This window comes from Punica granatum, chromosome 6 (genome assembly GCF_007655135.1).
Source record: "Punica granatum isolate Tunisia-2019 chromosome 6, ASM765513v2, whole genome shotgun sequence".
Taxonomy (NCBI): domain Eukaryota; kingdom Viridiplantae; phylum Streptophyta; class Magnoliopsida; order Myrtales; family Lythraceae; genus Punica; species Punica granatum.
This window is the reverse complement of record NC_045132.1, coordinates 260,149-274,989: the sequence shown is the minus strand read 5'-3', so window position 1 is coordinate 274,989 and position 14,841 is coordinate 260,149. Positions and strand designations below refer to the sequence as shown.

Below are 14,841 nucleotides of genomic sequence, written 5' to 3'. Positions count from 1 at the left end.
TTATCGCCCCCGCTATGAAGAGCTTGTAGTAGGAACTTTGATTGCAATATCACTTTTAGGATACAACGCGACTACTGAGATCTTTGTGGCACAAGAAAAGAGATCTCCCATTCAGACTTTTCTTAAGAGTAAGGTGGAAGAAGAATAGAGAGAACGAGAGGAGAAATTATGTTTGATGTTGTGTTGTTATATATGTTTATCCTTCAGAATTTTATCTATAATAGGAGTAATCATGTTCTTTCGAATGGTCATGTCATTGTAGCCAACGTTCATAACTTTTAAATGGTAAACGTCGTCGTACTACAATATCGATTTCGGTGCTGTAGCGTTGACTGAACTGAAACATAGTAACCGTCGCCGTGCTACAGCATGGGTTTGGGTGTTGTAGCGCCGATTGAACTGAAAATCAATAGCAACTTCGGTGTTGTAGCACTGGAACTATAGTTCTGCAACACCACGTCAACTATTAGTTGCGCAATAAATTTTGACCGATTATTATTTTTTCATACGAACTCCGATTTGTATCCTGTTCGAAGCATTGGATTCCTGACTCAAAACACTTTTCATTGAGAATTAATTTCACATATTTCCTCTAGTCACTCTATACATGTTTCCTCTCCCAAGTAACAATCTACCTTTATAAATTTGCAATAGGGATCATGGCAAAGAAATGAACCATTAATGTGCAGTAATGAGCAACGGCCGTACGACGCTAACGGCATAAATTGCATATAAACGCATTTTTACTTCCAACATCATTAGATCAAACATTATGGAAAACTTAAACGATACAATTATCATTCCGATCGAGGGAGAGGGGAAGGAAGAATGATGTAATGTACAAAAATGCACGTGCAGAGACGCAGCATATCGGGAAGCCTTGCAATCAGTTTTCAGCAAACAAGTGCACATATATTATGCCTTTGCATTCTCGATTATCTTAATTTTCTTCGAATTGAGGAAGAATAATAGCCAGAGGGCCGCCATTTTCCCCATCAATTTCATGGCGAGAATTTGAGCAAATGCTGTAGAGTTCTTTGAAATAGAGCGGGAACTAATGTTTCTTTTCGTTAAGCAAGAAGTCTTCTCTAAGCGTCTATTAATCAATTTGTTAATTCTCTTTAAGTATAGATGTATTGACCTGATTAGAAAGTGTACTTTCAGCGAGTTTCGATAATATATAAAATTCTTTACTCAAAGCTCAATTAGCCCATGGTCATATGTCCCACTCTTTTCATGAAAAAGAGAACGTGATGTAGTGACATACACATATTTTCTTGTCAACTAAAAGGTTGCAATTTTGATTTTTGATGGAATTTTCGAGACCCCTTTATTAATTAATAATAGAATATATGTTTCATATTCTTAGGCCATGAGTTCCCTATAATCGAAATAAAAAAATTTTCTTTTTATTATTACAGTTAAGTTTATAAGGCACCAACAATCTTAATCTTTTTTTTTTTGGGTGGACCAATAATCAAATTTTTAATTCTCTCCATTTATTAATGTCTTTCTTTTTTATTTTGTGCATTCAATACTCATGCATGGAGGATCTCGTCTTCTTATTTCCGGCACTTACGACATTTGATGTGGAGGTTGATCCAGAATCCATATTGCGCTCCCCCCCCCCCCCCCCCCCCCCCAACAAAATAAAGAGTTGATATTCTTTTCCTACATTTTTATCTAAAGATATTGTTTTTTCCATAAATAAATTATTTTATTTACTAAATTATCAAAGAGGAAATATCGTAGCGGTATACATTTTTGCCTAGGTACTGGATTCGATATATGTTCCCTTATAGCAAAAAAAAAATTATTTTCTTAATATATTTATTTTCCTCCATGAGCCGCCCATCCTTTTTACGACGATACGGGTCGGATATTGCCGCTAATTCGAATTGGGTCTTGTCGTGGGTTTGGATTATGGGCTATCCACCTCGCCTAGGCCGATCCCACGGGCTTCACATGTCTAGGCCCCATTTATCGCGAAGTGCGGAAAATGAGTACAAATAACTCTGATTACCTGACTTTTGTTGACTCTAATTACGATTTTCTATCGATCTTTGGTATTGTCGACATCGTTAACTGATTCTTAATTCCATGCATCACATATATCTAATGTTTTATTTCATGATAAAATTTGAAAAATGAATTATACACACACACTTGCAATATGGATCCGAACGATGCTGCAGGAGAACATTTTCGAAACAATCATATCATAATTCGCTACATTTTTATAATTTTTATAGTTCAATTTTTCTGTCGACACTTCATCTATTTTTTTTTGAAAAATCATATTGACTCTCGAAAATCATGTGAAGTACATAATTACTGTTTTTCTATTTTTTATTAATTAATTAATTAATTTTTGTTATAAAAGATACACTTTCACTCCTCTGCTAGTAAGATTTGGCAATATAAAATTGAGAACCAATTTTTTTAAAAAAATTACTTTGTGGTCATTTCATAGAAATTTTTCTTGAAACCTTTAATTTTTTAAATAATAGAAATAACAGTGCAATAAATAAATAATCTATTAATAGAAAAAGAAAAAAATATGTAAATGTTTTGCAATCTTTTATTAATTTATTTAATAGATTTGTTAAAAAAAAGATGCGTGTTCTCTTTTTTATGTGCAATCTGATATGAACGATACACTTTCCCTCTTCTAATATCAATATTTCACAAAATAAAGTTAAAAATTTTTATTTTAAGGCTCTTTCACGTGTTTTTTCTTGAAAGAATTCAAAATTGTGAATGAAAAAAAATTAAAAAGTGTAAGAAACGTGGATTGGTTCATGTGATTTGACGCTATTCCTCTTAAGTAAGAGGCTCAAATTCGAGTATCATGAATGGAGAAAATTCACGATTGGAAGATGTTTATCCCTTAGTCGGCCGACTCAATTCGAACTGGATTATTAGAGATCCGTTGAACTTCCGGTGGAGATTAAAAAAATTAGGAAATGTAAATAAATAGTATTATATTGAGATAAAAGGAAAAAAAAACTCTTGAATATAAAAGATTCACATTCTTTTTTTGATATGCACTATGATATGAAACATGCACTTTCACTCCTCTAATATTAAGCTTTTAAATAAAGATCAAGAGCCAATTTAAAATGTATATATATATATATATATATTTATTTATTTATTTAAAGGTCATTTCACAAATTTTTTCTTGAAAGAACTGAAAATTGTAAGGGAATAAGTTCAAGTATCGTAAATTGATAAAATTCGTGATTGGACGAGTCTTACCACTTAGTTTGCCAACATGACTAAAACTAAACTAGCTGAAATTGATTGAATTTCCAAATATTAGGGTGGGTATTAGACAAAAAAAAAGAAAATTTAAGTAAATAAAGAAATAATATTATATTAATAGGTTAAAAAAAATCTTGAGAGTATAAAAACGTGGCCCACTCTCTCTATGGAGAAGGTGGACCAGTTTTTATTTATTTATTATATGACGATATGGTTTATGATTATGACATGATGATTATGATTATGATATGATACGGAGAATACTTCTCACAAGACAAGGGTGAATTGGAAGCGTTTCTGAATTTATTGCGAAAGTTGATAATGAGAGTACGTGGGTCTTCCAAGCCTGTCCATTTAGACTATAGATCCAGTGAATCTGTATGAATAGTGGGGTCACAAAAGATCAGTCTATTTAATGTATGATTCAGGAACATAACGCCTCGATTACAACTAAGTATCCAAAGTTATGTAATTTTTAATAATGCCAAGCATAGTTGGTACGTATTTGCATATGAACCTCCATTCTCTCCAGAGACGTCAGTTGAGGCCATTACTTAAATTTTAATAATTAGATCACTTATGTATACGTATTATTATATTATGTTTGTGTGTTAATTAATTATTAAGGGCTTTATTTGATTTTTAAGTATAAAATTTTATTCTACCCAACTCAACTCTATTTTTTCTCAAAATGAACATTGCAATCATTACTGTTTTGTATTTTTTTCCCTGTAAATTACACCGGTGGTCCAAAAGGTTTCATGAATGTTTCAAGTTAGTCCAAAATGTTTTTTTTAGTAACTTGTTGGTACAAAAAGTTTCAAAACCATTTCAATGTAATACATTCCGTCAATTGCTCCTGACACCGTTAACATTTTGCTGATGTGGCACATCCTATGTGTTACTTTTGTTATGTGGAACCAATCATAGTGCGCCACGTCATTTAAAAGAAAATAAAATTTGAAAAAGTCTAATAAAAATACAAAAAAAAGTAGTAAATTTTTTTTAAAAAAAGATTTTTAAAATTATTTTAAATTTTTTAAAAGTTTTTAAAAATTATTTTAAAAGTTTTTAAAAATAATTTTAAATTTTAAATTTTAAATAATAAAAAAAATAATTTAAATTTAAATTTAAATTTAAAAGTTTAAAATTATTTTTAAAAGTTTTTAAAATAATTTTTTATTATTTTTCTAAATTTTTACTATTTTTTGTATTTTTGTATTATTTTTTGTATTTTTATTGGAATTTTTCAAATTTTATTTCATCTTAAATGACGTGGCGTACTATAATTAGTTCCACTTAACAATGTGACACATAGGATGTGTCACGTCAGCAAAATGTTAACGGCGTCAGGAGTAATTGACGAAACGTACTACATTAAAACGGTTTTGAAATTTTTTTTACCAACAAGTTACCAAAAAAACATTTTGGATCAACTAGAAATATTCATGAAACCTTGTGGATCACCGGTACAATTAACCCTTTTTTCCATTTAATAATAACTTTTCAATCATATTTTTTTCAAACCATTTCTATAATCAAATTTTTAATAATAAATTATTCATCTATTTTCACATCTACATATATATACATATATATTGTCACATAGTCATATATTTATCAACACTTGTAATCATTACGTAAAATTAAATTAAGTTGAATCATGATCCAACTCGAAAACCAAACGGAAGCTAAGCTAGACATATATATAGTACGGTTGAAAGCTTGGGGTGATGACGAATTCAAAGTTCTGTGTAAAGACTCTTGAAACCAGTTTGAGGAAAGTCAACGAATATTATAAGTAACGAAAGAGGTTCCGCTTCAACCATTGCGTTGACTAAAATTGCTTATTGCTTGATCGTTGATGATAAGACGCAATTATAAGCAGACCAGACCAGACCAGACTAGACCAGATCAGAGCAGACTAGACCAGACCAGAGGATGTAACTGTGTAACCCCCCAAGCATTTCACTTTACATCCTTCTCAATTGCCCTTTCCAGCTCATGCAACAAACACCACGCTACATGCAACTGCAGACACCTATAGGACTGTACAGAGCGAGCGAGCGAGGGAGGGAGGGACCGAATGATGCGCGCGAGCATTTTCTCTCAACAATTCCAACTCCAAAGAAAATACCTCCCCCAATATCATGGAATATTCAACAACCAGGTTTCCAGTAATACACTACACTTCCGCCAAAATTTGCCAAAAGCACTAACTCGACAAGAGCCTACATCCCTACATCCCTATATATATAAATATAATCTCACTCTGCCTTCCCCGCCCGGACCAGACGGAATTAACAAAAAGTTAGCTTGGGCTTTGCTTACAATAAAATAGACCAATTACAAGAACCCGATCCCCGTTTCCCACATGAGCTTAATATAAGATTTACTTACAGCTTTGCCCCCTTCTTCGGTTTTCATTGGTGCTTCAAATCAACCCAATTACAGCAATAGAATAATATGAAAGGGAACAAAAAAGGGGGGGGGGGGGGGGGGGGGGGGGGGGGGGGGGGGGGGGGGGGAAAGTGCACCAAGGAAAGAAAAATTTGCCCGTGTGTGATTGACTATACTATCTACTCTATCCCGTCTTCTAGCACTGGTCGCTCTGAACTCAGATGCAGTGCACTGGTCGCTCTGAACTCAGATGCAGTGAGCGACGCTAATAATGCACCTCTAGCTCTACTTGTTGAAGAATAAGCCTCTCTTCTTTCCTTTACTCTTTTGGCCAGCCTGCAAGAGCGAGCAAAAATATATAACCCGATGCTACTAATTTAAAAGGGCTGCCTTTGAAGCTGCAAAACAACATATTTTAAATCCCACATCTCTCATAATATGAGGAGCTTCATAGCCGTGAAATGAAAATAGGGACTAGGAAAAGAGAAATGACCCATCTGTCCTGTAAGGAAGAAAAATCATATGGAGAAAACAATGCGGACGTAATTTTTGCGGGGAGGGATGTTTTAGGAGGACCCAGATACCTTGCTTAGGGGAAATATAGGAAAAGATCCAAACATCATAGTCGATGCCTTTAGAAGGAAATAATACGAACGAGGTGTTGGCAGCATAGCACACCCCAATACTCATCAAACCAATATGAAGCGACAGGAAATAGCCTAAATTCCAAAGCACACCCAGCGTAGCACTAGAGGTGATAGTGCAGAACATACCCGTATCACAAAGAGCCTCAATGTAAGCACAATTGTATCCCTTGAACTGCATGGGAAGTAAGAGAGAAGTATGCACACCAACACCGGTTAGAAAGAAAATGCACTCATGGTATAGAAAGATATGGATTTAGAACACAGCAGGTATGACCACTCACCCGCTAACATCTTCAGGGCTGTTTTCTGCTCTTAAGATATACTCAGTGCCATTAGAACCTATTATTGAAAAAACTGTGGCGTGCCCATAAGGAATAGCAACCTACACAACAAAAGAAGGGAAAAAGAAAGGGAAAAAAAGAAGAAGATGATTATATAAAATTTTCACAAGCAAGAATTAGCATCAGTGAATTATCATGGATAAGGCCCAAAATGCCAACTTTGGTATCTACTTCTATCTCTAACAGCAATTCCCTCCAACTGAAGGATATGTTCACAGAAGCTACAAGCCAAGTGAAATAGGTATTCGTAAAGTCGTTTCTCATTTTTAAGCAGCTAATGAATAACATATTCATTCTTGTAACAAAAAAGATGAGAAATAGATATTTGCATTAGGAGCTTTTAAAAAACGTACAGTGGTACTTGGAGAGAACTTTTCTGTGACTACAACACCGCTGGATCCACTGCACTTGATACTGTAGCCCTCCCGCTTAATGGCTAATGTAGCTGGTTCCCATATATCAAGATACCCAGTCTGTCAAACATGAAACCTTCTTTATAATCTGTTGGTAAAGCAGGAGACTTGAAGGGGGATGAGGACATGAGGAAGAAGTAAACACAATCATGATAGATCAACTCATACCGACAATGATACTTTATAAGAAGTATGACCAGTATAAAAAGTCTTCCCAATGTAATCCTGCATGTCGGAATCTATGAAACAAGAAAACAATAAATATAATCAGTATTATCTGTTTGGCCGGATAGAACAGTTATTGCAATGTTGGCAATGACAATGTATTACCATGGTTTCATAGTTATAGAAAGGAAATCGATTGGAGTTCTTGCTTAGTGGATTGCTAAGAGCATAACAAGGCTAACAAGCTAGTTTCATTTTTAAAAGCTTAAAATCGTAACAAAACAAGTAGGTACTGAAACCGAACTTAATGTTACTACAAACAGATTGAGTTGTAATGATATAGCCATAGACATACATACCACAGGTGATCTTTTTGTTGTCATTGGCAAAGACCTTCACAAGTGCCCCCTGGAGTGCAAGAAATAAGTTGTGATAAACAATGAACAAAATAGTAACAACAATTTTGACATAAATAGTACAGCGGGAGCTCATGCTGAAGAGAGTCAGAAAGGAAGGCAGTGATTTCAAAATTAATTTGATTAAAAATGCATTTTTATAAGAGGCCAAAACCCCGTAGAAATTAGCCACTATTGCATCATTCCCTTGGACCTCACAGGGTTTAAGAATGCACCTTCAGGTGGAAGAACCAATAACAACACAAAAGTAGAGCATTTAAACAACTTTGTAAGCATCATCAGATTTCCCATTGCTACTTTCAGAAAATGCTTTTCCTTTTTTACTTTGGATGAGTTAAAGTTATTCGGAAACTGCTTTGTTTCTTTAGAAGCGAGGATATTGTCGAAAGCTGAAACAATCAAATGTAAACCATAAAGAATCTCGTCACCAGTTGGACCTCAAAGTTTGCATGCCGGCATCCCCCAGTTCTAGATGTTAAACATCAGACTTCAAGTCCAATTTAACTTTGACGCAGGAAAAAAAAAAAAGAATATGTGCATATATAAGGGAATGGTGTTGTTCCAAAGGAAGACAATCACCGTGAGCAAGAAGGGAGATTCAATACCTTACGCTTCCTGTTATCTAGAGGTTGGACTTCAATAGCAAGATACGTATCAACATCGTCTGCAGTAACAAGATAATTTGGCTGCTTTGCACCTATTAAGAAGCATATTCTCAGCATATCAGTCAAAGATGGATGAAGGAACGTCTTTTAAAAACAAATAAAATAAAATAAACCTTCAGGGGGAGAGAGAGAGGAGAAGAGAGACAAAGAGCATGAATACCTTCAATATAATTGACTGATCCATCTTCCATATGCCGTACCCACTGTTGATTGCTTGACAGAGTCAGATGTACTCGTATGGTTTATGTGGGTAAGGGTTTAGAAGGTCCAAATAAAAATAAGAATAAAAAACATTGGATATAATTGACGATATGAATCATTTGAAATATTTAGTAGTTAATTTCTGACTTTGTTATGGTAGATATAGAAGCTTTTACCAGTACAAGAAGCTCATTCAGCAAAGAGAATGGCTTTTATCTGTCCTATCTTAGGGATTGCTTAAATTGACATAAATTGGTTCAAGGAACGCCTTTACTAAGTCCTAAAATATTATAGTACTTCTCGTTGATAGCTTGGTCTATAATCTCCCTGAAACCAAACCCTTCATCTCGCCTTAGTAATAAACCATTCTCCCATCTTAAATTTCATTCATAAGGCCACCATCCTAAGGCGTCATGAAAGCATGAGGTTTTTGTCCCGAACAATTAGTTGGTAAAATCTAAAGTCCAAAATTCACTGTTAAAAAGAGAGTGAAAGTTATGATAGAGGCACCTCAAAATTGCAGCTTGTTGTCCCATTTATGGAGTATCCAGAAGCCTGGAGTTCCATACCTGGGAATGCATCACCTGAAATTTGAAGGCCATCTATTGCAGGTAGTGGGTCCTCATCTGGACCTGCATGATGCCATCCATTCAATCTGAGATCATGAACAGCCTCGCCAAGGCTGAGAACAGAAACTCAAAATTGGATGACTGCTACCCTCAGAAAAAGAAGAAGAAGGCTCTTCAAGAACAGGTGGCAAGTAGGGTGAATATGAGGAGCTTAGATCCTCCGGTGGAGCCGTATAAGGGGAGTTTCCTGAATTCCAATTAGCTGTAGATTCTCCTTTGTTATGCAGAGCCTCCGCATCAGTATCATCCATCTCATTATTGCTGACAGGTTCACGAAATTTGACTTGCCTGGTGGTCTCTTCATTTTTATGTGCTACATTTGTGTCGCTTCGAGTTGCATCAAATTGTCCAGGCACATCATGAGCCATTGGACTCCTATTAACGTTTAACAAATTAAAATCAGCACATCAGTTTTGCGTTGTCCCATTATAATACATCTAACATATCCATCCTAATAATAACTTAAAAAAATATTTTCATAGATCTGTTAGCTTTTCAACTTGCAAGACATTTCACAAAAATGCCGATTACCTATATCATTTGTAAAGCCAAAACTAACCAGTCCAACATCACAACCAAATTTATGTTCCCTCCATCTCTTGTTGGAAGCCACTGGAATTGGAAGGCTGGCAATGATTAATCACAATAGCCAGCACGCAAATAAGCCTCCAATGAGCATACAACAATTATGAACCTATCGGTAGACACAAGATTATTGTTTTCTCTTTTTTTTTTTAATCTTGCAAACATAATGGAGCTTACTAATCCTATATATATATATATATATATAATCGAGCTTTCCTCATTTTTCTTCCTGTTAAGAGGCGATAGAAGGCTTCACCATCCAAACATGCATGATCAACCAGCAAAGGATGCAAGAAAGACAGAACCCACTAACAAAAGTATATGGTTGTAATGTACATTCAGTTCAGAGTTGCAGTAGTCTCCATTTGACCTAGCTCACCTGCTTGCAAGAGGTGAAAACCTCCCCAAGTCATCAGGTTCCCTGCTTTTTGGCAAGAGTCCGCCATGACCCATCTGATGTTCATTCAAAACATCCCATCCCACAGCAACCAGAGCCTCAGAAGAAGAAATTGGTATCTTTCCAGGAGTGAAAGCTGGTTGTGGAACAAGCTGAAGCCCATTTTTGTTCTAGACGGAAAGGAGCAAAATTAGAAGAAATAGCACATGAAAATAGAGAAGACACTTTGTACTTACTGGAGATGACAGTGCTGGACCAACTGAATGAGTCGAGGACTGCATAGCGAAAGTTGAAGAAGTTGCCTCTGAATGCCAAGGATTTAGCTGAAACTGGGACTCCTTTAGCTTTGACTGGGGCATTGAAAATAAGATTATTTAACACAATCCAGCATACAAAGAGAAAACTTTACAATAGATCACTACAATAAAGATGAATATTATCAATATGGAGCTATCAATCTGAATAGCTTAAAGCTTATACCTCTGTAATGTTGAGTTGCTCTTGCAGATGTTTAAACAAAACCTGTAAGTATAATAGTGTCCATTGTGAAAACTCATCTTATAACAGGATACTGAACTAAAGGCCCCCCCCCCCGGCCCGGCCAAAAAAAAAGAAAAAGAAGAAAGATTGACCATTTTAGTCATCATAACTATAAAAAAAAAAGGTTAAAAACAAGATGCTCTCCAAGAAGATTACATTTAAGAAATTCAGGTATATTTACAAATGACAACTTTAATAGTACTCTTTCTGCAATATATTGAACAAAAAATGCATGATGGTTCTCCCGAGCTTAGCACTCTTTGTGTTTTTACTGCTTCAGATAAGTTATTGCACAAGAACTTAAAACTTCAGCTATCAACGCCCCCTATACAGTAGGACATCACTAAACGCCAAAGTTGAAACATGATAGAAGACCACCACTAAGTTCTAATGGATTCAGTTATCATTTCACCTCATAACTTCATTTATCAGGGACGCCAACCACAATAAGAAACATTGAACCATGTCGGCTGGAAGTTTCTAAGAATTAGAAATATATTCAGTTAAAAGAAATATTTGTATCGTAAAAAATTTATTACCTAAATTTCATACTCTCCAATAACCTAGAAGATATAAGTTAGGGTTTCAAAAATTTACTTTCTACTTGCATGCTAAAATTAAAACCTTCTAAACTCATTTTTACTCTTTCAATGACAGGGCAAAGAAACAATCACATGCCATGCACTAGATACATTCAAGGTCCACAGAGACACACAAGAACAAGAGTGTATTTCAGAGGAAAGAATCAATCCAACTAGGGACTGACCTTGACATTGCTGACTATGGACTGTGCATCTGGAACTGGTGGCTGTAGAGAATACTCTGCAAGGAGAGGCAGCAAGGATGACACAAATGTCAATCTTTCTTGCTGAGCAGCCTGAGAGAAACAAAAACAAACGTTTCAAAATTCTTTCTTACCATGACCATATAACAGAAGAAAACCAGGTTCTTAACTTCATTTATATTAGAACAATAGAGTGGACCATTTGCTTGTGTGATATATCTATCCGTGAGAAGATATGCACCATAATGTGTATGGAAAAGATAAATGTATATGCTGGAGAGTTAAATCATCAGAATATACTAGCATTTGACACTAGAATTCATCTGCAGTAAGATACCTAAACATGTATTTACCCTAATATGGGTGATCTGTACCTGTAATTGGTATGACAGCCGAATATTTTCCTCCATTATATCTTGCCTGTATGAGAGAGCTTTGGATGCAGCATCAACAAGGTCTTGCTGCTGCTGATCAAAGGCCTAACATCCCAAAACAACTTCCCAATCAAATCCTCAAAATTAAGCAGGATAAATATGGAAAAGGAAAAGTGAGACACATTGGATATAACAAAAGTAATACTGATATATTCCTCAGTATCGCAAAATAATATATAGATAATTACTATAATAGTTCTTACCAATCGCATATAGGCAATTCGCTTCTCCAAGACATATTTTTCATTTTGTATTTGTGCCTCCTATAAAAGAAAATTTAGTAATCGTCACTAGCAATGAACAGGAAGAAAAGAAGTTTCTACTGGGAACATGCCGCATGCCAATAACCCTCTTACCTTTACAGAATATTCAGCAAGATGTCTCCTTAACTGTACAATCTCTTGCTCATGTTCCTGTACCTTATGAATGAGATCCTATAACATACACTCAGCTTATTAATTATAAATTATTTACAAAAAATGCTGTGGAAAAAAGAAAAAGGGGGGAAAAACATATGGAGAAGGATCATTGGAAAACCTGCTTTTGGAAGCTGCTGGAATTATTTACTTCAGCCATTGACATTAGGCCATGTCCAGAACTATTAAACCGTCGATCAAACTCTCCTTCTGTTTGGTACCTTAAAAATGTGACACCATCTAAAATTGAGGATCCTTGTCTTGAGGTTTTCTATGGATCAAATAATCTTCATTGAGTTCACATTGTTTATCCATTTCTGATAACAGACCTGCTGGGGGATATTGATGAAGTTGATGGTGAAGATAATTGATTAAAGCCAGAATTATCTGCGTGAATCACTTTCAGTGTCCCATTGACTTTGCTGCTTTCAGAGTGGCTCTCTCCCCGAGTTTGTCTGGCAGTATCCTCGCTATCCTGATTCATGTCTTTGTGAACAACTAATGTACCTGTCTGATCACCTGAGGAACTGTGTGCCATGTTCTTGATCCCATCTACTGGATTTCCTACAGAGGTAGTTAACTGACGAGCTTCATAAGTTCCATGAACATTTTCACTCCATGCATCAACAGGACGAGGTCTTCGAGGCAATTCACATGCTTTCTGCTAAAGAAAGGATTCATATCTTGAGTTGCACCAGCAGAAATAAACTGACATGCATATGGGGTCTAAATATAAGTTTGTACAAAAACAAAGACGTGAAAGGTTAGACATCCCAAATTTGAGACAATCATGGCAATCAACCACCTAGGCTTCCAAAGTGCAAGAATCAGATATTGATGAATAGTACCATATATTCTTTATTCTGAACCAACCCTACTATCCAAGCTACAAATTGCAAATCACCCGTGGTTCAAATGAGTGCACGTTGCTCATTATTCACAGTATCTCAGCAACAGGACTTGACAGTCTAACCCCTGGGAGCCTTAGAAAGAGTACATTCTTGCAGTATCCCTCCCTACCCCACAGATGCATAGCTAATAACAGAAGCGCGTCATGTATGATACGCAGATTCAGCTCAAAGCACTGTCGTTCTACATTAAAGAAAGTAACTTACATATTGTTCTAGCTGCTCAATTTTTTCACGAAGCTCATTCCTCAAAAGATTGTTCTCCTCCACCTGACAAGGTAAGAAACACCCACAGAACCATATAAACAGGATGCAACAAACATATTTACAAGAAGATTACTTAACCACATGACATGCAGCATACAAGAAATCAATCCTCACTACGTTATCATCAGACATAACAGGAGAACAAGTCACCAACTGGGAAGAAGGGCATGTCTTGTGATAGCACGATTAATTGTTGCTAAGAAAGTATGTGAAAAACATCAACACAGAAGTGAACATCAGCTCCCGGAAATGAGTTGAGAGCAAGAAGAAGCTACACTAACTGGGCAAAGCCCCAGATAGTTAACATTAAATTAGATGATAATCAATCAACTGAATGAACCAATTACTCAATCATGCAACACCGAAATCAGCCAAAGGCAGTCAAAGTTCGATTCCAATCGTGGGTTGTTTTCTTAGGCACTGCACCCTATTAGATACCCATGTAGCTCCCGCAACAATCCCATCCTCAATCCCTACTCAGGTGCCCGTTTGTTTGCACATTTTAAAGCATGGAAAGCACGCTATCCACAAAAGAGCAGCAGCTGATCCTGAGCTCGAAATCAGCTCCTAGATTTAGAAACTCAGCAGCAGCAGTAGCAGCTAGAATAGAAGCCATACATATAGTAGCAGTGTAATAAGCTACTAGAAAGCAAGAATGAATGAATGAATTACCTGCTGCTTGATAGTGGCTTCAGCAGCTTCAACTGCTTTCATCACCTGGAACAAGTTATCGTTGTTGCTGCTGTGGATGCTAGCGTTGGCGTTGGCGGAGGGATCATCAATCCCTAGACCCGAGAATTTGTCGGCCAATTTCCCATCAAAGCCGTTATCCATCTCTTCTACTTTCGAACACTCGCTATCAAGACAAGGAACAATCAGCAGGAGGAGGAGGAAGCAATCTCCTCCTTCGGTCCGGTCAGGTCCGGTCAGGCTTCACTGACGGAGGAGTCTGCTCCGGCTTCCTGGAGTGGAAATGCTCCGAATCCAACCATAACGATCTCGGAGCAATGAAATTCAGAGGAAAGGGAAGACTTGCAGAGAGGTTGAGGCGCCCCCTAGGAGTAGTAGGAGGAAGAGGAGACGTTGGGAAAGGTCTGTCCTCTGCTTCGTGTGCATCTATTGACGACGTGATGGATTCATTGGAGACGAAAGGAAGACGCGGACAGAGACAGAGACAGAAGAGAGAGAGAGAGAGAGAATAATTGTTATTTTTAATTATAATTAAAATTATGTTCTCCAATAAATGAAGGAAATAAATAAATAAGGTACATTTTTTCTAAGTTTGAAAATTGGATCATTTAAATATCAATTTCTTTTCCAAATATTATTCGTATTTTTTCGGTTATAAAAGAGGCACGTGTTATTT

At 36.2% G+C, this 14,841-nt stretch overlaps 1 protein-coding gene across 3 annotated transcripts; it reads right to left on the bottom strand.

Moving 5' to 3' along the window:
* Positions 1-5,369: 5,369 nt before the first annotated feature.
* On the bottom strand, positions 5,370-14,639 carry LOC116211146. 3 transcript variants are annotated; one of them, XM_031545382.1, is made up of 21 exons: positions 14,148-14,635; positions 13,416-13,478; positions 12,630-12,964; positions 12,422-12,521; positions 12,241-12,318; positions 12,088-12,147; positions 11,825-11,929; positions 11,433-11,543; positions 10,607-10,648; positions 10,363-10,476; positions 10,109-10,296; positions 9,233-9,519; positions 9,026-9,147; positions 8,475-8,517; positions 8,255-8,346; positions 7,593-7,641; positions 7,237-7,307; positions 7,009-7,128; positions 6,596-6,696; positions 6,441-6,486; positions 5,370-6,003 (listed from the first exon to the last, which is right to left on the bottom strand). In XM_031545382.1, exons 1-21 carry the CDS (start codon positions 14,307-14,309, stop codon positions 5,953-5,955), a joined length of 2,340 nt encoding a protein of 779 aa, XP_031401242.1. In that variant the 5' UTR covers positions 14,310-14,635; the 3' UTR covers positions 5,370-5,952. The 3 variants fall into 3 exon arrangements, 2 of the variants coding, with proteins under 2 accessions (XP_031401242.1, XP_031401243.1); XM_031545383.1 differs by having other exon boundaries at positions 12,630-12,961; positions 14,148-14,634; XR_004157620.1 differs by lacking the exons at positions 5,370-6,003; positions 6,441-6,486; positions 7,237-7,307 and having other exon boundaries at positions 14,148-14,639.
* Positions 14,640-14,841: the final 202 nt, after the last annotated feature.